This window comes from Panthera pardus, unplaced genomic scaffold (genome assembly GCF_024362965.1).
Source record: "Panthera pardus isolate Hobbes unplaced genomic scaffold, ASM2436296v1 HiC_scaffold_10, whole genome shotgun sequence".
NCBI classification, from domain to species: domain Eukaryota; kingdom Metazoa; phylum Chordata; class Mammalia; order Carnivora; family Felidae; genus Panthera; species Panthera pardus.
In genome coordinates, this window is record NW_026526655.1 from 50,682,277 (window position 1) to 50,708,107 (window position 25,831).

The window sequence follows — 25,831 nt, forward strand, 5'->3', positions numbered from 1 at the left end:
ATTTACTTTGCCCAGATCCATCAGAGGAATCACTATCTATGGCAGCTATAGCCTTACGAAATGTATTTCTTAAATAATAAGACTTGAAAGTTGAAATGACTCCTTGATCCATGGGCTGGAGAATAGATGTTGAGTTAGCAGGCATGAAAACAACATTAATCTCGTTGTACATCTCCATCAGAGCTCTTGGGTGACCAGGTGCATTGTCAATGAGCAATAATATTTTGAAAGGAATCTTTTTTTCTGAACAGTAGTTCTCAACTGTGGGCTTAAAATATTCAGTAAACCATGTTGTAAACAGATGTGCTGTCATGCAGGCTCTGTTGTTCCATTTATAGAGGACAGGCAGGGTAGATTTAGCATAATTCTTAAGGGCCCTAGGATTTTCAGAATGATAAATGAGCATTGGCTTCAACTTAAAGTCACCAGCTGCATTAGCCCCTAACAGGAGAGTCAGCCTGTCCTTTGAAGCTTTGAAGCCAGGCATTGACTTCTCTTCTCTAGCTATGAAAGTCCTAGATGGCATCTTCTTCCAATATAAGGCTGTTTCATCTACATTGAAAATCTGTTGTTTAGTGTAGCCACCTTCGTTAATGATCTTAGATAGATCTTCTGGATAACTTGCTGCGGTTTCTACATCAGTATTTGCTATTTCACCTTGTACTTTTATGTTACAGAGACGGCTTCTTTCCTTAAACCTCATGAACCAACCTCTGCTAGCTTCAAACTTTTCTTCTGCAGCTTCCTCACCTCTCTCGGCCTTCATAGAATTGAAGAGAGTTAAGGCCTTGCTCTGGATTAGGCTCTGGCTCAAGGGAATGTTGTGGGTGGTTTGATCTTCTATCCAGACCACTAAAACTTTCTCCATATCCGCAATAAGGCTGTTTCGCTTTCTTATCATTCGCGTGTTCACTGGAGTACCACTTTTAATTTCTTTCAAGAACTTATCCTTTGCATTTACAACCTGGCTAACAGTTTGGCGCAAGAGGCCTAGTTTCCGACCTATCTCCGCTTTCGACATGCCTTCCTCACTAAGCTTAATCATTTCTAGCTTTTGATTTAAAGTGAGAGACATGCGACTCTTCCTTTCACTTGAGCACTTAGAGGCCATTGTAGGATTATTAATTGGCCTAATTTCAATATTGTTGTGTCTCAGGAAATAGGGAGGCCCAAGAAGGAGAGATGGGGGAAGGGCCAACTGGTAGAACAGTTACGTCACATGCAGTATTTATCAATTAAGTTCACCATATTACAGAGGCATGGTTCATGGCACCCCCCCCCCAAACAATTACAACAGTAACATCAAAGATCACTGATCACAGATCACCATAACAAATACAATTATAATGAACAAATTTGAAACATTGTGAGATTTACCAAAATGCAATACAGAGATACAAAGTGAGCAAATGCTGCTGGGAAAATGGTGCCCAAAGACTTCTTTGATGCAGGGTTACCACTCTCGATTTCTAAAATACAAATCGTCTGCGAAGCACAATAAAGTGAAGCGCAATAAAACGAAGTATGCCTATATTGTGTCAACCTTCAGATTTTGGTTATCTCTTTTGGGAGGTTTAAGATATTAGTTTTTAATCCCAAATTCTTTACATAGAAATTTACCTCCCTCTGAAATAGTAAGTCAAGTAGCACTTCAAGTTTTTCCCTTCATGGAAGTGGTTGCTGGCATAGAAAAATACTAAAAGTCTTCATCAACTGATTTAATCTTTTCATGCTCTAATAAAGATTTCAAATGTAAACCTTCTTCTTCTACAGAAACCAATAATTGGTAATACATTATTTCCTCTTAGCAAATCAAAGAAGCATCCAATCCCACATTATAATACCAAGGAAAACATGACATGATTTAAAAACATATTTGTACACTAGCTCAAGACAATCAATTAACCTCCACTTCCACTTGAAAAACGCAAGACAAAAGGAAGTTTTTACTAGTCTACTCTTCAAAAATGGGGACAGGTGGCTGTGGGGGCCAGTTCAGAAATTACAGTTGTCCATTATCTGCTGGAATGTAACTCATGAACTGTCACCCTTTTCTAATTCCTATATGTTGTCACACTCATTGCTTTCCTTGCCCTCTTGGTATGTACGAAGCTGCTCCATGAAGCCCGCATTTGGACATATGGAAGGCCTTGCATTTTTCACCAAAGAAAAAGCACTGATGAACGAAATTTCTTCAGAATTCATCAGGAAACCTATTACAATTGCAGCAGCCCTGGAAACTCCTGCATTACAATGAACAAGAACCACGCCATCCTGCAATAAAAATCAATCAAAAATCTTCATTATTCACCTAGAAAGTTGTTAAATCAGTTGCACATTCTTATACTACTTGAAATTATAAAATAAAAATATTCATTTTATCAATTTGCTTGATTCAACATATTCAATTACCAAAATACAATTCATTGTGAGCAATGAATGGAATAATCAATTAATCAATTTTAGGCACATAGTGGATATTCCATAAATGTTTGCTAAGAAAATAAATTAATTTTGTTCTGATAAGAAGGAAGTGTTCTCTTAAAAATTTGAATCACCATTTTGCCATGGGCAGACAGGAATTGTGGGACAGTGTACCTGTTTTATCACGTGTTCTGTGTTCTCGTGCTGTTAGGAGTAGCTTTTCAACTAGATTGCAAGCTCCTTGAGGGAAGCACTATGTATCTTTCATATCTTCTCAGAATAAGTAATTAATATTTGTTGGCAGATTAACTGAGCCAAGTGTAGGTCTTTTTTAAGTGAGTCTTCTGATATATAAAAAAATTTCCCAAACTGCTAACAGTAGTTATGTCTAAATGATTTAAGTAGGGCGAATTTCTACTTATCTGTATTTTCCAATTTTTCTACAGTGACATACCTTATTTACATCATGTCTTTGAAATCCCATCTTATAAAATGAGTAATAAAGTAAACATGGAATATCAAATAACACATTTCCATATTAACAAACAAAACCTTTTACACCTTAAAAAAAGGGGGGAAGACAAGTAAATTTTCATAAAAGAACTCCTGAGGCTATAGAAGTTACCCTGCTACTTTCCTCTCATGTGTATTTCTGTTACTTAAGGCATATACCTAACAACTGATGTTGGGGTCAGAGATAGAGGAAGACAGAGAAACCAAACAACAGGGTTTTACAACTACAGAATGAGGAAGGACATGGGGAAATAGAAGAGATTCCATCTGGCAGCTGTGTATAAAAAGATAAAACAAGAAACTATGGCCTAGAAAGGTAGTTTTGAAATACGCAACTCATTGAGTAATCACATTTAATAAAACCTGCATATACAACAGACAAGGTTATGAAAAGATCTCTTCCAGAAAAACAAAAATGAAGAAAATTCAAGAATGCTAATGCTGAAACTAAAAAGTATTAATCTAAACAGTAAAGAATTTTCAGGGTAAGGAAATATTGGCTGAGGTTACAACTGTGGTGTAAGATATAACGCTTGAGAGATTGGAACAAATTGTGGAATTCTAATACATCTTGTAGCAGAAACATTTTAGGTACCTCCTCAGATTCTCTTAGTGTTATTATCTCATGGGCCCCAAGCTTGCTCCATCTCAGCCTCCACTTCTGTGGAACCACCCCCTTAGGCCTAATGAGTTTTGCTTGCCTAAGAAGGCCTGGCTCTTCCCTATTATCGTCTCTGCATAGACAAGTACACCCCAAGTTCTGGATTCTCTTGCTGCTTCTGAACTTGGATGAAAAGTTACACCACAGGCCACTGAATTTGGCTTCAAGGCAGCTGCTGGAGGAGTGCTGTAACCTGGAACTGTGGGATTAGTTACCATCCCATGGGTAAACTTTTCCCCAGGGGAAAACAGGAGCTGACAGAGAGCCAGGCAGATAAATTCTCTCTTCTTTCCCTCCCAAAGTCTATACTGAGGTACAGTTCCTTTGTACTCCCTGCCTGGAGATGCCTTACGTGGTAAAGCAGGTATACATGCTGAGCACGCAGCTATTTCACCGTCAGCTCAACTGTGCGGCTGTGCTCAGTAGGGTGAACACACCATCTCGTGCTGCTTCCCATCAGTCCCTGAATCGATTCCCATTCTTCCCACTTTCACCACCCATGGATTCTCTCAAATGAAGCATCAGCTACTAATCTTTGCCTCAGGTTCTGTTTTTTTAGGAAACCCAAGCAAAGGACCCTTTTAATTAACTATTACCCTTTTCACATTTTACTTGCAACATGTACGTATCTTTTAATGATGAGTATCAATATGGATTATGCCTAAATTTTTCTTTTACCATTTAAGGCCTATCTCACATCGCCTTAGAGAAGCAGCTAATACAGAAACATTATCATTTTTATTTCTGACACTATCAACTGGCACACTGGAATGTTATCATCTAGACCCTATAAAATCTTTCATAAGAGAAAACACTGGCCAATATTAGGGCTTGAATTAGAAAACCTCTTTGTTTTCTTTAGTCTAAATATCCGCTATTAAACAAAGATGAAAGGTAGAGGTGAATAGTTCTACATTTTTCAGATAATCTAAAGGAAAGTACCTAGAATAGTACTGGGCACGTAAGGCGTTCATTAAATATTACTAAATAAAAGGAAGGGAGAGAGACGGAGAAATGAGAGGAGAAAGGTAGAAGGGAAATCATTAGCCAGAATTCAATTAAGCTGGATTCTAATGTTCATGTCATTAAGTGTTAGGTCTTCTTGGAGAATAAACTTTTCTAAGTGCTTCTACATTCCCATCTATTTACCTCACATAAATTTTGTAAGAATTGTATACTAACTAAAAATGGTGTCATTTCAAGGTATAATTACTGGTAACAGCTAACTTAGAAGCCCAGTTTGACCGGGATCTATTACCAATGTTGAAGTATTATATTATCTGTTGGTCTTTTAAAGTCAGAGAACCAACGGACAGCTTCTGATCAGCATTTTCACACAATCTCAGTAAAGCAATACATTTAGTCCTGGAGTATCCTATAATTTTCTATTGTTAAAAATGCATAGATTCACTATCCCTATCACAGCCATAAAAATGAATGCATATTAATCTTCATAAATACACTAAAAGGACAATACTAGTATCTATCCCATACGGCAGGTGGTTATAAACCATCAAAGGAAATCTAAGTAAACATAAACACAGGAAAATTCAGTAAATGGAGAATTTTATCTCCTAACATTTCTCAGGAAGCCCTAGGAAGATGATATATTAAGGTTAAAAGTGAGTAACTCATTGAGTGACTCCTGGCTGGCTCAGTCAGTAGAGCATGTGACTTTTGATCTCAGGATCATGAGTTCAAGCCCCATGTTGGGTATTGAGATTACTTAAAAACTAAAAAATAAGTTATCTCTAACAGCTGTAAGAGTTAAAAGATTGTTGGAGGGGAAATTTCATAATGGTTCTCTATGTATTAATCAGAAAAAGAATAAAGCTTAGATAATGGACCTGTATTTTAAAATTGCTGTCTTTGAAGAACTGTGGATCAAAATAAAACTTACCTTCATTTTTGCTTGTTCAATAAATTCAAAACATTCTGGAAAATAAGACAGGATATTGGTTTCAGGCAGATCCAATATAGAAATACTCTTATATATAAAGTCACTGAGGAAAGTATTTTCAACTCCATATGCAACATTGAGAATATGTGTCACCTTAAAGGGGAAAAAAAAAAGATGATTTTTAAAAATTCTCTAATGAATTAAAATTAGGTTAATTAAAAAGAGAATGAGATGTTGAGATTTGTAATAAGAATAAACAAACAACTTAAGCATGACTCACTTGAATAATACTTCCTACAGGAAGCTTCCTCTGACTGCCTCATCCCTCACCAGAAGGGCTAATTCTGTACACTCTCACAGCACCCTCTACTTGCCCTAATTATAGCTCTTACCACTTTGACATTATTTGTCTCCCTCATGGTACTAGAAACTCCATGAGGGGAGAAACCATGTTTGGCTTCTTCAGTATTATGAGTAAGCACTGTGTGTGAGCAATGACCTTAGCACAAAAAGTACTTAAAATATTGGTTGGATAAATCAATGAATATGCATATAAAAAACTTGATTAAGGGAAGTACATCAATAACACAGACTTCTTTTTCAATAATTATTTTCCGATTTTCCTTCATATTCTTTAGTAGTATGACGGTTCTCAAGTGTGGCTGCACATTAGAATCACCCAGTTAACTTTTAAAATGTCAGTGCCACAGGGCCTCAAACCTAGAGACTCCAATGAATTAGTCTGGTTGAAAGGATGGTCATTTCTTTCAAATGGTCCACAAAAGCAACCTTCTACCCATCTATGCATTTGAACTCCTTTCCTACAGTCTACCAAGCATATGGAAGGGGCCATGTGGAAGGTTAATTAAAAGAATCCAAAAGTTAAATGGATCAAGAAAATAGGGCACTGCTTCTTGTCATGACATGCCTCACCATATTCTCTTTCTTAGCATGGGTGTTCGGTTTTACCTGATATCGATATTTTCATGTATTTCACACGTATTTTATTTTTAATTTTTAAACTTTTTAAAGGTTTATTTATTTAGGGGTGCCTGGGTGGCTCAGTCGGTTGGGCGGCCGACTTCGGCTCAGGTCATGATCTTGTGGTCTGTGAGTTCGAGCCCCGCGTCGGGCTCTGTGCTGACAGCTCGGAGCCTGGAGCCTGTTTCGGATTCTGTGTCTCCCTCTCTCTGACCCTCCCCTGTTCATGCTCTGTCTCTCCCTGTCTCAAAAATAAAACGTTTAGGGGCGCCTGGGTGGCGCAGTCGGTTAAGCATCTGACTTCAGCCAGGTCACGATCTCGCGGTCCGTGAGTTCGAGCCCCGCATCAGGCTCTGGGCTGATGGCTCGGAGCCTGGAGCCTGTTTCCGATTCTGTGTCTCCCTCTCTCTCTGCCCCTCCCCCGTTCATGCTCTGTCTCTCTCTGTCCCAAAAATAAATAAAAAAACGTTGAAAAAAAAAAAATAAAAAAATAAAAAAAAATAAAACGTTTAAAAAAAAAATTTTAAAGTTTATTTATTTAAATAAGCTCTACACCCAAAGTGGGGCTCAAACTCACAATACTGAGATCAAGAGCCGCACATTCCACCAACTGAGCCAGCCAGGTGCCCCTTACACACTTTAGAGTATCTTCCAGCTCTGCCTCTCTTGCCTCCACTACCCTCATAGACATGGCTCTGGCAGCGCCCCACTTCTCCACCTAGTACAGCTAACTAGATTGAGGCAGACACCAGACTTAAACAACACTGATCAAATTATTTTCAGAAATTTAAAATAGGTACATAAGACAGCTGAATGGTCCGCAAACTTGAGAGGTCTAAGATAGCTGCTTTCTATTATGTGCCCAAAGAAGCTGAAGAATTTCTGCTCCTAAATAAGAACAGAGTAGATACCTGTGCAGAAAGGGGCCATGATGCCAGCAGCAGAGAGGGACCATCTTGGAGAGCCTTCTATTCTCTAGCACAGCCAGTCTCTGCCCTCAGATTCCAGAGATTCCCCCTAAATTACTATACACACATTCTCTTTTCTTGCTGGGGTTTCTGTGCCTCCCAACCCAAAGAGCATTGATTAAAACATTCCGGGAGCTAGGCCCCATGAAGACAGAGCCACAGGCCATTCATTTACTGACCTAACTGCCTTGTAGAAGACAGACAACAGAAAAAACCTCAAATGTCTACTCAAGAGACATTCTTATATAGAGATGAGATGGGAGAAACTAGAAAGGTAAGAACATTTTTAGAAGATAAAGTCTGAAATGTCCTTCTGCTTTCCCCAGTGAAGTCTTGTCTATGTCAACTCACTCATTGCCAGTGTACTTCTGACCAGGATTATATGATTCTGCCCTGGATAATATATACAATATATATAAATACAATATATATATTGTATCTATACATACAATGTGCATATATATATATATACACAATTTATATATATAAATTTACATATAAAATTTATATATATAAATTGTGTATATATATATATATATATATATATATATATACACACACACACAATATAAGATATATATAACTTATTACCTATTACCTATGTATCTTCACAGGATTATGGAGAAAACCAAATGAGAATCTTAGGAAAACCTCTTGAAAGGTAAAAGTGCTTTACAAATATTATGGATTACCAATGCCTGGGTAGTTTAGCTGCTGGGAAGTGCAATTTATATGTGTATTGACTGGGCCTGATAGAAAAGAATTGTACTGAATCACAGGTGGTGGTGGTGATGGGGACCCAGCCTAAAACCCTTTGTAGTAATTAAGCATACTTCCAAAATGTAGGTATGGAGGTCCTAACAATGGTTGCCCTTGGGATGCCCTTTGTAATAGGGATAATAAGAAAAACCACTTTATTGCAAACCTAATGTATGCTAGGCCTATAAGTTATCTCACCTAATCCTCACATATAGGCATTATTATTTCTAATTTTAGTAAACTTACATATTGTGAACTGGTTCAAAAATCAGAACATTATAAAAAAGAAACAAAGTTTTGCTCTCACCCTGTCCCTATCTACTCCGTTTTCGCCTACCTTAATGGTAACCACCTTTGTTGGCGTCTTGTATATTCTTTTAGAGCATCTTCAGGCAAATTTGTTTATTCCCTTTCTTACACAAAGACAACACCTTGGGTTCTCCTCTCATTTAAATATGTGCTCAACTGCTGGTGGGAATGCAAACTGGTGCAGCCACTCTGGAAAACAGTATGGAGGTTCCTCAAAAAATTAAATATATAACTATCCTACGACCCAGGAATTACACTACTAGTTATTTACCCAAGGGATACAGGTGTGCTATTTTGAAGGGGTACACGCACCCCAATGTTTATAGCAGCGCTACCTACAATAGCCAAAGTATGGAAAAAGGTCAAATGTCCATCTACTGATGAATGGATAAAGAAGATGTGGTATGTGTATGTACATACACACACAATGGAGTATTACTCAGCAATCAAAAAGAATGAAATCTTGCCATTTGCAACTACATGGATCGAACTAAAGGGTATTATGCTAAGCAAAATTAGTCAGAGAAAGAAAAATATCATGACTTCACTCATACGTGGAATTTAAGATACAAAACAGATGAACATAAGGGAAGGGAAGCAAAAATAATATGAAAACAGAAAGGGGGGCAAAACATAAACTCTTAAATATAGAGAATAAACTGGGGGTTGTTGGAGGGGTTGTAGGTGAGGAAATGGGCTTAATGGGTAAGGGGCATTAAGGAAGACACTTGTTGGGATGAGCACTGGGTGTTATACATAGGGAATGAATCACTGGAATCCACTCCTGAAATCATTATTGCACTATATGCTATCTATGCTATCTATAGATAGATATAGATATAGATATAGACATAGACATAGACATAGACATAGACATAGACATAGATATAGATAATGTAAGTAAGGGTTGCCTGGGTGGCTCAGTCGGTTAAGCATCCGACTTCAGCTCAGGTCATGATCTCACGGTTAGTGAGTTCAAGCCCTGCGTCAGGCTCTGTGCTGACAGCTCAGAGCCTGGAGCCTGTTTCAGATTCTGTGTCTCCTTCTCTCTCTGTTCCTCCCCCACTCACACTCAGTCTCACTGTCTCTCAAAAATAAAGAATAAAAAAAATTAAAAATAAATAAATAAAAAATAAATGTCCTGGAATTTTTTTTAGATTAGTATTTACAGACTCTTTTTTTTTGGTGTTCTTTTTTATAGCTATATAGTTCTGTAGTGTGAGTGTACTATTATTTAACCAATTCCCTATCTATGAACATGTGAGTTTTTGTCAATGATTTGCTGTTAATAAACAATGCATCAATAAGTAACTTGGAACGTTTTATGTTTCAGTTTTCTATCTTCCATAGTACTTTGTTGGACACACACCAAGCACTTGGGTACCTTATTAACAAAGCAACTATTATTACTATATCTAAACATTAAAATGAAATTCCTAATGAAATTTCTGAAATGATCTTCAAAAGAATTTCTATTAATTATAGCACTTAAGTCTTAGAATAATATGCCTTTGAAATGTGCCACACATTTAAATCAATAATCATGTTTTGTAGAGTCACTAAATTTTTCAATAAACCCTCTATTCACCTGGTCAGTTTACCTTAGGAGGATCTTTTAAACACCTGCTTGCTTCACATCACCAGATGAAAGTGAATTTGAACTAGTGTATCATAAAAGGGGATAGATAATGAAACATTTGCCAATGAATAAATTTTATCATTTTTTCTAGTTTCCATTTTTTCTCTTGAGAAGTATTAATTTGCTAGTGTAAACAAGACTCTGAAACTTGTCCTACTTATGTTAAAATATTGATCTAAGATGGATGCTGTTAGGAAACACAGTACTTCTCATATCCTTATGCAATTCCAGGCTATTATCTCTTCTTGTCAGCCAGTTATTATTATAACTATTACTGCAACTGCCTTGTAACTACTCTTCCCATCTTTAGTTTATGCAACACTCCGATTCTATTTTCCACATGGCCTCTACCAAGCAACCTTTCTAAACTGCAAATTTGATCCTGTTACTTCCCTGGGTAAAGACTTTCACATACTTTTGGATAAAGTCCAACAGTTTACCCAGGCTTACATGGATTTTTGTGATCTGATTCATGCTTACATCCCTGGCCTTGTTTCTTGGTATCCTTCTTTGTCACTCTCTATTCCAGGGTTACTGAACTTTTTTTCCGTCTCTGAAAGCATCAGCCTTTCTCTTCTGGAGCTGCACACAAACCACTTCTCTTACCTGAACACTTTTCTGTCTGCTCCCTCCCCACCCCATTCAGAGCAAACTTCAATATCACTTCTTTCATCACTTCCCTGACCTTACAATCCCCTACCCAACCCAACTCAATCCAAACATGGAGGGCATCATCTCACATGCTCTCCAGTAGCACCTGCATTTCCCCATCAAAGCACATTATACCCTGGACTGAAGGTGCTTATTTGTTGTTCTCTCCTCTACCCTCTGCTCCAGAAGCTTCATGTTAATAAACCACAGCAATTCCATGATGCCAAAACACTGCTGGACAAAATAGAGGGCTAAAATAAGTAATAAATCACATCAGTTGTGTGGGAAGGGTGGGGGAAAATGGCATTGGGGAAGAAGTGGTATTTGAGTTGGGACTCAGGCATGGGTATGTCTTGGATGAGAAGAGAGGAAAGTCTATCCCACACAAAGGAAGTACATAAGCAGAGGCAAGAAAACATGCCTCAAAGTCAGGTTCGTGAGGGTCCATGAAGGGAGACTGAGAGAATATAAAATTGGAAAGATGAATTATAAATCCATATATTTTAATTAGGTATAATAATTTTTGCAACTTTATTAAAATGACAGCCAGAATGTTACCAATTAAATTCTGAAATGGACTAATAGTTTCCTAAATAAATGTAACAATTATGCAATCCCTATCAAAATAACACCAGCATTCTTCACAGAGCTAGAACAAACAATCCTAAAATTTGAATGGAACCAGAAAAGACCCCGAATAGCCAAAGCAATCTTGAAAAATAAAACCACAGCAGGAGGCATCACAATCCTGGACTTCAAGCTGTATTACAAAGCTGTAATCAAGACAGTATGGTACTGGCACAAGAACAGACACTCAGATCAATGGAACAGAATAGAGAACCCAGAAATGGATCCACAAATATATGGTCAACTTATCTTTGACAAAGCAGGAAAGAATATCCAATGGAATAAAGACAGTCTCTTCAGCAAGTGGTGCTGGGAAAACTGGACAGCAACATGCAGAAGAACGAACCTGGACCACTTTCTTACACCATACACAACAAAAAAAACTCAAAATGGATGAAAGACCTAAACATAAGACAAGAAGCCATCAAAATCCTAGAGAAGAGGTGTGCCTGGGTGGCTCAGCCAGCTAAGTGTCTGACTTCGGCTCAGGTCATGATCTCACATGAGATCATGTGGGCTTGAGTTCGAGCCCCGTTGTTGGGCTCTGTGCTGACAGTTCCAAGCCTAAAGCCTGCTTCAGATCCTGTGTCTCCCTCTCTCTCTGCCCCTCCCCTGCTTGCACTGTCTCTATCTCTGTCTATCTCTCTCAAAAGTAAATAAAAAACATTAATTTTAATAAAAATTTTTAAAAATCCTAGAGGAGAAAGCAGGCAAAAACCTCTTTGACCTCAGCTGCTGCAACTTCTTACTCAACACGTCTCTGGAGGCAAGGGAAACAAAAGCAAAAATGAACTATACTGGGACCCCATCAAAATAAAAAGCTTCTGCACAGTGAAAGAAACAATCAGCAAAACTAAAAGGCAACTGATGGAATGCGAGAAGATATTTGCAAATGACATTATCAGATAAAGGGTTAGTATCCAAAATCTATAAAAAACTTATCCAACTCAACACCCAGAAAACAAATAATCCATTGAAGAAATGGGAAAAAGACATGAATAGACACTTCTCCAAAGAAGACATCCAGATGGCCAACTGACACATGAAAAAATGCTCAACATCACTCATCATCAGGGAAATGCAAATCAAAACCACAATGAGCTACCGCCTCACACCTGTCAGAATGGCTAACCCTAACAACTCAGGCAACAACAGATGTTGGCGAGGATGTGGAGAAAGAGGATCTCCTTTGCACTGCTGATGGGAATGCAAACTGGTGCAGCCACTCTGGAAAACAGTATGGAGGTTCCTCGAAAAATTAAAAATAGAACAACCCTACGACCCAGCAATTGCACTAGTAGGTGTGTATCCAAGGGATACAGGTATGCTGTTTCAAAGGGGCACATGAACTCCAACGTTTACAGCAGCACTATTGACCACACCCAAAGTATGGAAGGAGCCCAAATGTCCATCTACAGATGAAAGGATAAAGAAGATGTGGTATATATATATATATATATATATATATATATATATAATGGAATATTACTCAGCTATCAAAAAGAATGAAATCTTGCCATTTGCAACTATGTGGATGGAACTGGAGGGTATTATGCTAAGCTAAATTAGTCAGAGAAAGATAAATATCATATGACTTCATTCATGTGAGAAATCTAAGATACAAAACAGATGAACATAAGGGAAGGGAAGCAAAAATAATACAAAAACAGGGAGGGGACAAAACAGAAGAGACTCATAAATATGGAGAACAACAGAGGGTTACTGGAGGAGTAGTGGGAGGGGGCATGGGCTAAATGGGTAAAGGTATTAAGGAATCTACTCCTGAAATCATTGTTGCACTATATGCTAACTTGGGATGTAAATTTAGAAAATAATAGTAATTATTTTTTAAAAATTTAATATATTCAAAAAAATTAAAATTAAAATAAAAAAAACAAATGTAACAATTAAAATATTTTCTATACATGGCTGCAGACCTGAAGCATTTTTTTTACCTTGTGCTTTTTCAGAGTATCCAGATCATGAGCAGCATCTTGTGACCCTATAAGAAATAAATCATATCACCTTCAACATGAAAATAATCATCCGGACTTTTAATATAAGTTTTGCAGGAATTCTGTTAGTTATTCATTTATTTTAAAAAATACAACTCGGAGAGTACCTGGATGGCTCAGTCAGGTGAATGTCTGACTCTTGATTTCGGCTCAGATCATGATCCCAGGGTCATGGGATTGAACCCTGTGTCAGGTTCCGTGCTCAGCGTGGAGCCTGCTTAAGATTCTCATTCTATCTCTCAATAAATAAGCAAATAAATAATTTTTAAAAATAGGGGCGCCTGGATGGCGCAGTCGGTTAAGTGTCCGACTTCAGCCAGGTCACGATCTCGCGGTCCGTGAGTTCGAGCCCCGCGTCAGGCTCTGGGCTGATGGCTCGGAGCCTGGAGCCTGTTTCCGATTCTGTGTCTCCCTCTCTCTCTGCCCCTCCCCCGTTCATGCTTTGTCTCTCTCTGTCCCAAAAATAAATAAAAAACGTTGAAAAAAAAAAATTTAAAAAAATAAAAATAAAAATAAAAATGGGGCACCGGGGTGGCTCAGTTGGTTGAGCCCGACTTCAGCTCAGGTCATGGTGCCGTGGTTTTTTAGTTCAAGTACCACATCAGCCTTGCTGCTGTCAGCACAGAGCCTGCTTTGGATCCTCTGTCTCCCTCTCTCTGCCCCCTCCCCACTTGCGTGCTCTCTCTCTCTCAAAAATAAACAAACATTATTTAAAAAAAAAAATTCTCTCTCTTCCTCTGTCCCTCTCCTCGGCTCATGCTCATGCATTCTTTCTAAGATAAAAAATATATAAATAAAATAAAAAATAAAAAATGCAACTTGGGAGGACCTAATTCCAACTTTCTAAAAGACAATTTGGAACTACTCATTACAAAATATTCATCTTGTATATATCTCATACTCTGAAATCTCACTTCGAACAATTTCTTGCAAGCCCTGGATGTTGCAAAGGTTAGCCATCAGGATGTTCATTGTAGTATTGTTTATAATACAAAAAAAAACCTCCAAACCCTCAAAATGAGTAAAAAACAATAAAAAGCCTAATAATAGGGGTTGGGTTAAATAAAATATGATACTATTATGTAGTTAAATACATACACCCATTAAAATGAAAATGCTCAGGCACCTGGCTGGCTCATTGGTAAAGCATGTGACTCTTGTAGTCATGAGTTTGAGCCCCACGCTGAGAGCAGAGTTTACTTAAAACAAACAAACAAACAAACAAGAATGTAGAAGAATATTTATGGCATGGAAATATATTCTCAACATATTAGGTGATAATACTATTATATTACAAAACACCATCATCCATTTCTGTGAAAACAAAAAATATGTATATGCCTAAAAATGAACAGGAAGGATATAGAACAAAATGTTGATAGTGGGATTACAGGTGATTTTCTTCTTTACACTCATTTGTATTTTTACTCTACATGTCTATTTCTTTAAAAAAGATTTTTTAATATTTATTTGTTTTGAGAGTCAGAGAGAGCAGGGGAGGGGCAGAGAGATCAGTGCTGTCAGAGCAGAGCCCAACATGGAGCTCAAACCCAAGAACCGTGAGATCATGACCTGAGCCAAAATCAAGAGTCAGATGCTTAACCAACTAAGCCACTCTGAGGCACCCCAATATCTACTACTTTTGTAACTTAAAAAAAGATGTTAAAAAAACACCCACAAAATGACTCTGGTTTAGGAATATCTAATAGCTTAGAGCAAACACTGCTGGGTTTATAGATTCCACCCACATTCCCTGCACCAATAGGGCTATCCCCTTTTACAGCTTCTTCCTGTTAAAGTTGGCTCCCCATATCTACCAAACTTGGAAAATGACTCTAGCTAATAACCAAGTTTAAACATGAGATTATTAGTTAAAATAAAGTGAGTTACACAATTGAAAAATATAGGGCATTTCTTTTTTAAAGATTTCAAGTATTTTACTTTTCTAGATTAGGATCCATTTCCATAAACAATGTTTTTCTTACCTTACCTATCTGGGGAATCTGCCAGCTTCTGTTATGTGATTTTAGGTAGCTGAAAAGCCAGCAAATCCACTGGTTGGCCAGTATTCCCCTGGTAATTGGTAATCGGAAACTTGCGGGCTCCTTACTGAGCCTACATTTAACTTTATACTTAAAAGTTAGCCTATCAAAATATTAATATCTGTTAAAGCTGGATGGTGGATATGCAGGTGTTATATTATTGTCTGTAATTTTCTACACATTTGAAATGCTTAAATTAAAAAAATAATTTCTCAATTTTCTGCAGGAAGTCCTAACCACTTCCAGGGGAAAAATGGCTTCAAATAAATTAAATACATATCATCTTTTAAATAATAATTAATTCCACTCTGCCTATTTCTTACAATAGCAAAAAAAAAAAAAAAAAACCAAACATGAATAAATGAAATTCTTTCTTCGAACCCTAAACCATCATTATTACACTTATCAAAGCTGGATACTTAGATCATTTCCATTGAACATACACCAAACAGAACAGGTTGATTATATATTTCAGAATTAGCTATCCCATTTTGAAAGTCCCTTCCAGAATATGAACCATATTGAAACAAATTTAGTATTCTTGAAGCCAAAAAAAAAAAAAAAAAAATACAACTTCTGTGCTCTGCCTTTTCAATAGCAAAAAAAAAAAAAAACCAAACATGAATAAATGAAATTCTTTCTTCGAACCCTAAACCATCATTATTACACTTATCAAAGCTGGATACTTAGATCATTTCCACTGAACATACACCAAACAGAACAGGTTGATTATATATTTCAGAATTAGCTATCCCATTTTGAAAGTCCCTTCCAGAATATGAACCATATTGAAACAAATTTAGTATTCTTGAAGCCAAAAAAAAAAAAAAAAAAAAAAAATACAACTTCTGTGCTCTGCCTTTTCAAATAAGAAAATTATATTAGTGTTAATAGTGTGGGGAAACAATTTTAGTTAGCATAAATGGATTTCAGGTAATTGGCTTTCATCTAATACTTAGTATTACAGTTCAAGTTAATTCTCTCTAAATTCTAGATATAAACATCAGCTTTCCTCCAATTTAAAGTTGTTGATTTGTGTTACAGTCCTGTGGTAAACTCTTATTGGAAAAACACATGGTTAAAAGAAATAAACACTGTAAATCATATATTATGATAATGTGTTACTTAAACCTTTGTTTTAAAAAAGTAGAATGTTATCCTTTTATGCATATCTTAATTTTTAAAAACAAATACAAATTTTAAGAATTTTATTATTATAAAAGTGGCTACATGAATCATAATTATGTTAAAACTCACAGAAGTAAAAAAAAAAAAACAAAAAAACAAAACACCTCACAGCACTGAATACCAAGTCAACTTTACTATAGGATAGTTTTGAAAATAATTAAAAAGTTGAATAAGAAACAACAAAGAGAGCCAATAACAACAATTTACAGTTATTTTACCTTGATATTTACAAGCCACTAATATTCATTATTTGCCCAAGGATTATTATGGGAATATAAAGATGAGGTAACTAATTTAGAAAGGATATATATTACATGCTATTGGAGTTGGGACTTCTAACAAGTTCAGTGTTTTGCAATCATAACATATGTATCATAAAAAATAGCTACTTAAGATCTCCAGAATCCTGTTTCTGTTTAAAAGATTCTTTTAGTGAAAATACTAACTATTGTATAAATTCTGATGTAGTATGTCTTAATTTATAAATCACTATTTTCATCATCACAAAAACCAACCAAAAGAAAAAGCATTATTATTGAAAAAGGAAATAAATGATATTCAAAAGAGAAATGTTTTATTTGAGAAAATTTGTAGGAGTGAACATCCATAAATGAATAGAAACAAGAGCATAAATTACTATGCGGATGAAATAACAATATTTATGGAAGAACTGTACAAAATAAAGAGCTATGCAAGTTTAATGTATTATCCACCTCCGAAGAATATTGGGCTTCCTAAATATCAGAAATTTCCATAACCTTATAAAGGACCCTAAGATATTCACCTAGAATTAAAGAGAAGGGTAGGGACTTCTTAACAGAATGTATACAACAAATAATATGTGTAACTTTTAACTACCCAAGAGAAATGGAATTTTCTACTTTTAAAAATTAAGTTGGTTTTAAGAAAAGTCCTAGTGATTTTGTTGTAAAAATATAATTTGCAAATCCTAGGACATAAATGCTCAATAAGATCTTTTTTGTCAACCTGTTAGATCAAGGGCCTATATAAGATTTTTGGAATGCGGAAGCTGGTTTGAATTAATGAGCTAACTGAAAAAGATTATAGTTCCCCAACAACAAAAAAAGTTAATTTCATATAGTGCTGTGTGGGAGTTGTGATGCTTGAAGAGATAAAGAAAGCTCTTTGAAGCAACATAGAACCAAACCCCATGTCCAGAGAGAAACCTAGTCTGGTCAGACACAACCACTGCATCATTCATGTGGAAGAAGTTAAGATGTAATCATCCGTGGGTCCCTCAGGAATAAGGCACTTGTTACTAGGCCGAAAAAGGTCCATCTACCTCTCACAGGAAAGGTGGTTGTACCTGACAAAAATATCCCATTTCCTGGCCCAAAGAGGAGACCATATTAAGGACTAGTTTCAGAAGTCTCTCCCAGAACTCTCCCAGGATTGTGGGAAGGGTTCCAACGCCAATCTGAGAACACTACCTTGATCAGCTCACTCTGGATAAGTCTAGATAAAAAAATCACAAAGTTTGTGAGAGTGAAATATTTTAAAATTCTACCCTAGGTATTTTAAACCATTGGTACTACGATGGAAGGCAAATAACTGAAAAATGTACCTGAGCATATTTTCTTTCCTAGATATGGTGTGCAAGTCCTGAGTGAACCTTTCAGACTTGCTAAATGATCCCTTAATTTTTCACTGGGCTTCAGAAACTGGTTGGAGATACTTATTTGAAGTTAAAGATAGCTCATGCAGCAATTCATGTAATCATAACACAATAACAAATCCTATGTATACTGCCATTGGTTTGTTTCAAAAACTTCACAACCTCAGGACAGCCCTATGAGAGAAACAGATACCTTTACTTCAGTTTTACAGATGGTTTCTTGGAAGACCAGAGAGAATAAATGACTTGGGCTAGTTCATCTATTAAGAGGTAGAGCAGGACTGAAAACCTGGACTCTCCGGGGCAATCTATATGATGATGTAGAGCAGGAGTGGCTCAGACTTGAGCCTGATGCCCAGCTCTGTTATTTACTAGGTATGTTACCTTGTGGAAGTTACTTAACCATTGTTAAATCCAGTTCCCACCTGTAAAATGGAGCTGATAATCCCTAATTCAGAGAGTTTTTAAAAGGAGATGCTGTGTGCACTTCACAGTAGTACCTAGCTATTTCTGACTCCCAGTACAGTGCTCCTTCTACTCAAGAATGGCTTGGCTGCATAAATACTGGGAAATGGTTAATCTTTTCAAGTCTTAATTTCTGCATTCCTAAATGAACACCTACTTGAACACACTGCTGATTTTTTTTTTTTAAAGAATACCGTAACATATCCTTCCAAGCTAGCAAATTTGTGTTTTCATAACTGTGCTTCATTTGCTATTTGTGGACCATGCTTTGTATAGGGAAACAATATTCTCCATCATACAAGAAAGCATAAAACTATCAGGCTCATAGCTATAAATAAAAACACAATTTCCCCATAACACTCCAAAAACAGGCACATAGATTAATATGGCTACAGGAGCCATGCACTCCATATGACAATCACTTGGCTATTTCAAGTATTAACTTGTCTATAACCTTAACAACGTTGCCACTTGTAGTTTTACCTAATTAAAACATTCTGTTTAATATGATGATTTTTAAGGCTATGTTCATTTATAATCCAAGAAAATACAACATTAACATGCTGCCCTCCAGAGAAGTAAAAAAACAGGATGAAAGCTTTTCTAAAATCCAGATACCAGGTGCCATGTGCTACCAGAATCTATGCTTCTTGTGGATGGATTGTGGTGCAGAAACATCACTGGCCAGCTAATGGATGTTCCAGATCTAAAAAAGGAAACATTTCAACTTTTCAGCAGGATAGCGGATAGAACAGAATATTACACATGGCGGGGTGGGGGGAATGAGAAAGTAATACGGCTAAAAAGAATCAACGAGATAGTGGCAAATCGATATACTCACCAAGGAGCAACCAAGGCTTAATAACACCAACATGCAGGTCCAAGCTAAGGTCCTGCACATAACCACAACTACCCCCACTGCTCGGCTCTACTTCTTCCACAACATGAATTCTGGCATCTTTCCATGTTTCTATAATTTTCTTTCCAGTTAGCGTTGTCGCCCTGGTACATTGCTTCCTGAGATTATTCCGGGAGAACGCTTTAATTTCCTGGTTAAGGGAGTGCATTACATGAGCAGTGGCTAGAAACAATACAAGCAAATCTAGCCAACGGTGGAAAAGGCCAAACTGCTCGTCCCTTAGCGCTCAGAGAAAAAATAGAGCCGCAGGTGTGCAACCCTGTTCAGGTAACAGCAGCCACACACTGCAGACAAAGACCTCCAGGTCCGTTTTCCCCAGCACCAGCAAGTAAGGTGAAGTTTGATTGGCCTTTGAGAAACGGGCCCCGATTGGATGCTGTTTCTTCTTCCGGTCAGCCGAAAATTAGCATTACTTCTACCGTCTCAAGGAATTCGCTAAGAGATTTCTTACTGTTGCTTTTTAAATCTAGCTTTATTTTTCACGTAAAACGGTAAAATAGAAGACTTAGTTGGAGAGACGTCTGATATTTCCTCGCTATTTGAAAGCAGGGATTTTCCTGCTGTGTTTGGTTGGTGTCACTTGTGATAGTGACCATGAACAAAAAGGGCTGATGTAGGTATTGCTCCTGCTTTAACGAAGGGGCGAAATCATAGTGCAAACAGTTCTACTTCGCATAGCTTCTCTTGTCTGCCTGGATGTCTGTCAGAAGTAACTTTTCACTTATGTCTTGCACATTTTATGCTATCACTGCTAAGAAAAACGTTTGCTGCATAAGAACTGTTGTATTGAGAGGAGCTTAAGATATGTTTTCCAATTTTCCCCCTGTTTTCACCATCAGTAGAACCTTTATGCAGTGGATATGCATTCTTTGTAAATAAAGCATGTCCTCAAGTCTTCCATTCATAGTTTCCAAAAAAAACCGGGCATGCAAACATAAATTTACAAAACAGATCAATTATGAAATGGTGATTCTGCTTTCAAAAGGATGGTTTGTTTTGCAAAAGAAATCCCAAGAATACTTTAAATAGGAATTTTCCTTATCCCACTTAAAATGCATTATCCCACTTAAAATGCAATTTTAAGTGGGCTTACACACAATGTATTTACACATGTGTAAAGAAGTTGCACTTAATGAAAACTTCTCCAACACTGCATATCAAACTTTTTGTTGTTTTGAATTTTTCTGATGTAGAATTAAAATAAACCAAATCTCCCCGTTGAAGAGTGAGCTATAAGCCCAGGCTATCTACAAGACACCCTAAAATGAAGAACTGAAAGCAATGATTTGCACCATTTAAACAATCACAGGTTCATTAAAATCAACTCTAACCACACATTATTCCGTATGTTTATTATACAATGATAAAAGAACTATCAACGCTCGAGCACTTCCTACTTGTTAGGAACTGTGCTTGCAAGCAGTTTTCAGATTCTCACTGTTACCTATCGGTGCTTAATGATGCTTTACACACATTATCCCTTTGATCTCACCACAAGCCTATTATGAATATTAAAATCATCTACATTTTACAACTAAGCAAACTCAGGTGCAGAGAGAGCAAATAACATATCCTACACTTCACAGCTCCTAAGTTTATAATTACAAATAAAACCTACGTTTGTTTTTTTTTTTTTGTTTTTTTGTTTTTTTGTTTTTTTTTTTTTTTTTTTTTTAAACCTACGTTTGTTTTAGTCCAATGCGTTAGCTCTTATTTTCTTTGGAACAGTGCCCTGCTCCCCCAAAATTATAGTTAACAAATATTTATTATCTGCATGTGCCAGGCACTGTCACAGTCACTGGGGATATAGCAATGAATAAAAATAAGTCCCCTCTTTCTTGGAACTTATATCCGGGTGGAGAGAGCTGATGGACAGGCAATATATAAATATATAACCATGTTAGGTCATGATTTAAGTGCTAAAAAGAAAAATTGAGTAAAATAAGGGAACACAGGAAAAGGGCAATGTGCTACGTACTATGAGTTGGTAAGAGAAGGCTTCTCTGATAAAGTGAAATTTGAGCAGAGACTTGAATAAAGTTCAAGAGCCAGCCCCTCCCAGCCGTCTGGGAGATGAACTTTGTGAATGGAAGAAACAGCAAGTGCTGAGCCAGAAGTGTAGTGGTGGGAGGAAGGAGATGGAGACGTTCAAGAAACTTACAGGTGGCAAACGTGGCTTTGGGGGTGAGTGAAGGGAAGAGCGGTAAGAGATGAGTTCAAGGGAAAAATGATAAGGACTTTGGGTTTTATTCTGAGTGAGATGGGAAGCCACTGGAGGGAAATGGGTAGAGAAGTGGTAGATCCTGTGCTGTGCTACCTGGATCCCCCTTCCGTGAATGCCTGTTGTCTGGGTGTGCTTTTGGCTGAAAGTCAACAATGCCTTCGGGACTGCCTCAGCTTCAGAGACCTCCTTTCCTTCAGTTGTGCCTTTCACAGAACAGACCACATCCCTGTCCATGATGAGGGAGCATAAAGGTCTGGCATCTTAGCCCAATTTGAAACAACTCTGAAGGGCACTGTAGCTCTACAGGCCAACATGTATTTGGCCAAGACTGTCAGTGGGCACGCATAACCTTTGTACTTCTCTGTCCAGTCCTGATCCTTCCCTTCCCTTCCACAAATGTTGATACCAAGGGCAATCCTTAAAAAAGTCTTGCATGCTGGAACTCCACCCCAGTCTGCTTCCAGGCAAGTAACATGATACTATGCTTATGCTACAGAAGGATCTTTCTAGCTTCTTTGAGGAGAGGGGGTAAAATGGCAGCAAGGAGATATGTTAGGAGACTACTGCAAACGTCCACATGAGAGAAGATGGCTGTTTGGGCTAGAATAACAGCAGAGGGAGAGGGAACAGTCAGGTTCTAGATACATATGAGAACCAAGCCAAGAGGATTTATGACCAGATTAATGTGGAGGAGACTAGGATAATTACAAGGATTTTTGGCCTGAGCAACTAAAGAGGCGATTTTCCATTTACCAAGAAAGGGGTGATGTGGAGATGAAAGGTTCAGTTGGGGATATGTTAAACTTAATATGCCTATGAATCAACCAAGTAGATATGTCAAGTGGGCAGCTGAACTATATGAATCTAGACTTCATAGGAAAGATCTCTGCAAGGCGTGTGCATTTTGGAGTAATCAGCTTAAAGATGCCTTTTAAAGCCACAAGAGTAGATAAGATCTAGTAAGGAAGAGTGACAGAGAAGCCTCACCCCTCATTCACAGGGAGGAAGAGGAGGAAGATCCAGCAAAGAAGACTAAGAAGGAGAGGCCCAGAAGATAGGAGGGAAAAGAGAGAGAGAAGTCAGAGAGTACAAATAAAGAGGACAGTGTGATCAACTGTTGCATGCTGCTGATCGTGTTGGTTAAGATGGAGAGTGAGCACTGCTACTGGATGTAAAGGCCTCCTTAGCAGGAACAGATGCTATGTCCCAGCACTATACGAACAGTATCTGATTCAATCCTCATGACAACCCAATGAGGTAGGTAATATCTACTGCAGTTTTAAAGAGAAGGACATTAAATTGAGAACTGAAGGACCTTGCCTTTGGTCACAGAGTTTGGGTTTGTTTGTTAGATTCTAATAACAAGGATGAACACAGTTCCATCTTACTCAAAAGCCCATGCTCTTTACACCACATCATTCTATAGAAGATGGGTAGAATCATTGGCTACACAATGATAGCTCCAGTCTCTGATGATAGTTCTGTAAGATTAATATGCCTGCAGTAGCGTTGGACACTAAGACACTGATTCTATTCACTGACTCTATCCAACTCAACCCTTCATTTTACAGAACAACAACCAAGGTCCAGAGAAGGAAACTGATTTGTCTAATAGCACATCACTTGTGATTCCAGGTCCCTTGACTCAAATTTTACTGCTTGTTCTATTTCAGTTTATGGTTTTCCAAAAAGTCCTTTAAGGTCAAAACTCCTTTCCACATAGCTAGTCTGGATGCAGAGGGACTGGGAGAAGTACCACTCTCTCAGGCCTGGAGAATTGGCAGAAGAGAAAGAAGAGGCAAAAGATTATGAGACCCAGTCAGAGGGAGAGGGCAGCATTCCATCCATGCAGGAAGCATTGCCTATCCTGGGATGTGACTGGTAAGGGGTTATCCTGAAAGACGGGCACAGCCTTACAGGGGCTAAGAGGCCCTGGGCTGGGCCAAAGGGGAAAGTGTGAAGTGAATACACCCTGGAATATATTCCCATGACCCCCATATAGTTTCTCTCTTCTAACAGATTTAGAGTATTTATGCCAAGTACTTGGTATTTTCTTTTTTTTTTTTTTAATTTTTTTTTTATTTTACTTTTGAGAGAGAGAGACAGAGTGTGAGCAGGGGAGGAGCAGAGAGAGTGGGAGACACAGGATCCGAAGCAGGCTCCAGGCTCTGAGCTGTCAGCCCAGAGCCCGATGCGGGGCCCGAACCCACAAACCATGAGATCGTTACCTGAGCTGAAGTCGGAGGCTTAACTGACTGAGCCACCCGGGCGCCCCTTCTTTGTTTTTTAATATGCAAAAATATTATTTTTTTAAAAGCTAAAGAATAAAGGTTATATACAAAAGGGACCTGAAATCTTTAAGCTGATTCTAAAAATGAAATGAGTAGAAAATCTGTGGTGAAACCAGAACATTCCACCCCTGTTTTGGAAAAGGGCTATTATACAACATTCAGTCAGGTGAGGATGGATTGGTAGAGAGGTATCTATATATACATTTTCAAATCATTTTTGCTTCTGCAGAATCATCCAGATCTTCCCAAGACTGAATGGGCAATCCTGTGGCTTAATTCCTTTTCCATAGTCCCAACAAGGCCACATGACATTCAACTCTTGATGAGCCACTTACAACAGCAGTTCCTTAAGCGCCAACACAACAGGTGGGGCAGATTTCCCTATGAGAAACTGGCCACCTACAGCAAAGTATCAAAACGGACAAAGTCCTTCTTTCCTCTTCCTTCTGATTATTATACCAGGTATTTTCTACGCATTATCTCTAATCATCACAAAAATCCCACCTTTAGATAAAGTAAGTAAAATGCAGAGACCTAGTAAGCAGTGGATCCAGTATTTGATCTCAGGTCTGTTGGATCCCAGTGCCCACTTTCATCCGCTACATTACACATTCAGACATACTACATGATAAAATCATCATGGGAATATATAATCTTAATTCAGATATGGCTGGCATGGCTGAAAACATCAATGAATGATTAAAAAAAATCTACTTTGCATTACAATTTTGGGCTCAATTCTGCACTTCATTGAGAATATGCAGACATAGGCTGAAATAAATACAGAGAAAAACCAAACTTCTGTCATGATTATGGCACTGTTCCTTGTGCGTACTTTTTAAAGATATTTTTTAAAAATTAGTTTAATTAAGGGCACCTGAGTGGCTCACTTGGTTGAGCGTGGGCTCTTGGTTTCCGCTCAGGTCATGATCTCACATTTCATGGATTTGAGCCCTGCATAGGACTCTGCACTGATGATGCCAATCCTGCTTGGGATTCTTTCTCTCCCCTTCTCTCTGCCCCTGCCCCGCCCCAACTCTCTTTGTTATTTTTCAAAATAAGTAAATAAACTTTAATTATAGTAGTTTATTTATTTTTTTTTTAAACGTTTATTTTTATTTTTGAGACAGAGAGAGACAGAGCATGAACGGGGGAGGGTCAGAGAGAGGGAGACACAGAATCTGAAACAGGCTCCAGGCTCCGAGCTGTCAGCACAGAGCCCGACGCGGGGCTCGAACTCACAGACCGTGAGATCATGACCTGAGCTGAAGTCGGCCGCTTAACCGACTGAGCCACCCAGGCGCCCCTATAGTAGTTTAATTAAAACAAGTTTGAATGCAAATTCCTTTATGAATACAATGCCTCTTATATGTTACTAGAATATTTTGATTACAAAACATTTTTTGTTTATATGTGCACGGCTATAGTGATAATACAAAAATAAGCAATAAAAACAGAAGCAGAAACTTTCTACATTTCCTTCCATATACAATCTTCATGTCTGTAATGATAGTTAAGGATCTCACATGGTCCAAAGTAAGTGAGATCTTCTCAAAGCCTGGAGAAAGAGAGTTTAAGATATAATTTAGAACTTTAGAGTTCAATTCTTTGTAATAAAC

General features: G+C 37.7%; 1 protein-coding gene across 1 annotated transcript; it reads right to left on the reverse strand.

Annotated features, from left to right (window-relative positions):
- Positions 1–1,210: 1,210 nt before the first annotated feature.
- Positions 1,211–20,020, reverse strand: DUSP19 (dual specificity phosphatase 19). Its single transcript, XM_053907113.1, has 4 exons — positions 19,620–20,020; positions 13,388–13,434; positions 5,499–5,651; positions 1,211–2,274 (listed from the first exon to the last, which is right to left on the reverse strand). The coding sequence occupies exons 1-4, from the start codon at positions 19,843–19,845 to the stop codon at positions 2,062–2,064; spliced, it is 639 nt and encodes a 212-aa protein (XP_053763088.1). The 5' UTR covers positions 19,846–20,020; the 3' UTR covers positions 1,211–2,061.
- Positions 20,021–25,831: the final 5,811 nt, after the last annotated feature.

Excerpts from the sequence above, each read along its gene's own strand:
- DUSP19 (XM_053907113.1), bottom strand. The coding sequence starts at position 19,845 with ATGCACTCCCTTAACCAGGAAATTAAAGCGTTCTCCCGGAATAATCTC. Across the intron at positions 13,435-19,619 it reads TAAGCCTTGGTTGCTCCTTG|GGTCACAAGATGCTGCTCAT; the intron begins GTGAGTATATCG and ends TATTTCTTATAG. Across the intron at positions 2,275-5,498 it reads TTGAACAAGCAAAAATGAAG|GATGGCGTGGTTCTTGTTCA; the intron begins GTAAGTTTTATT and ends TTTTTATTGCAG.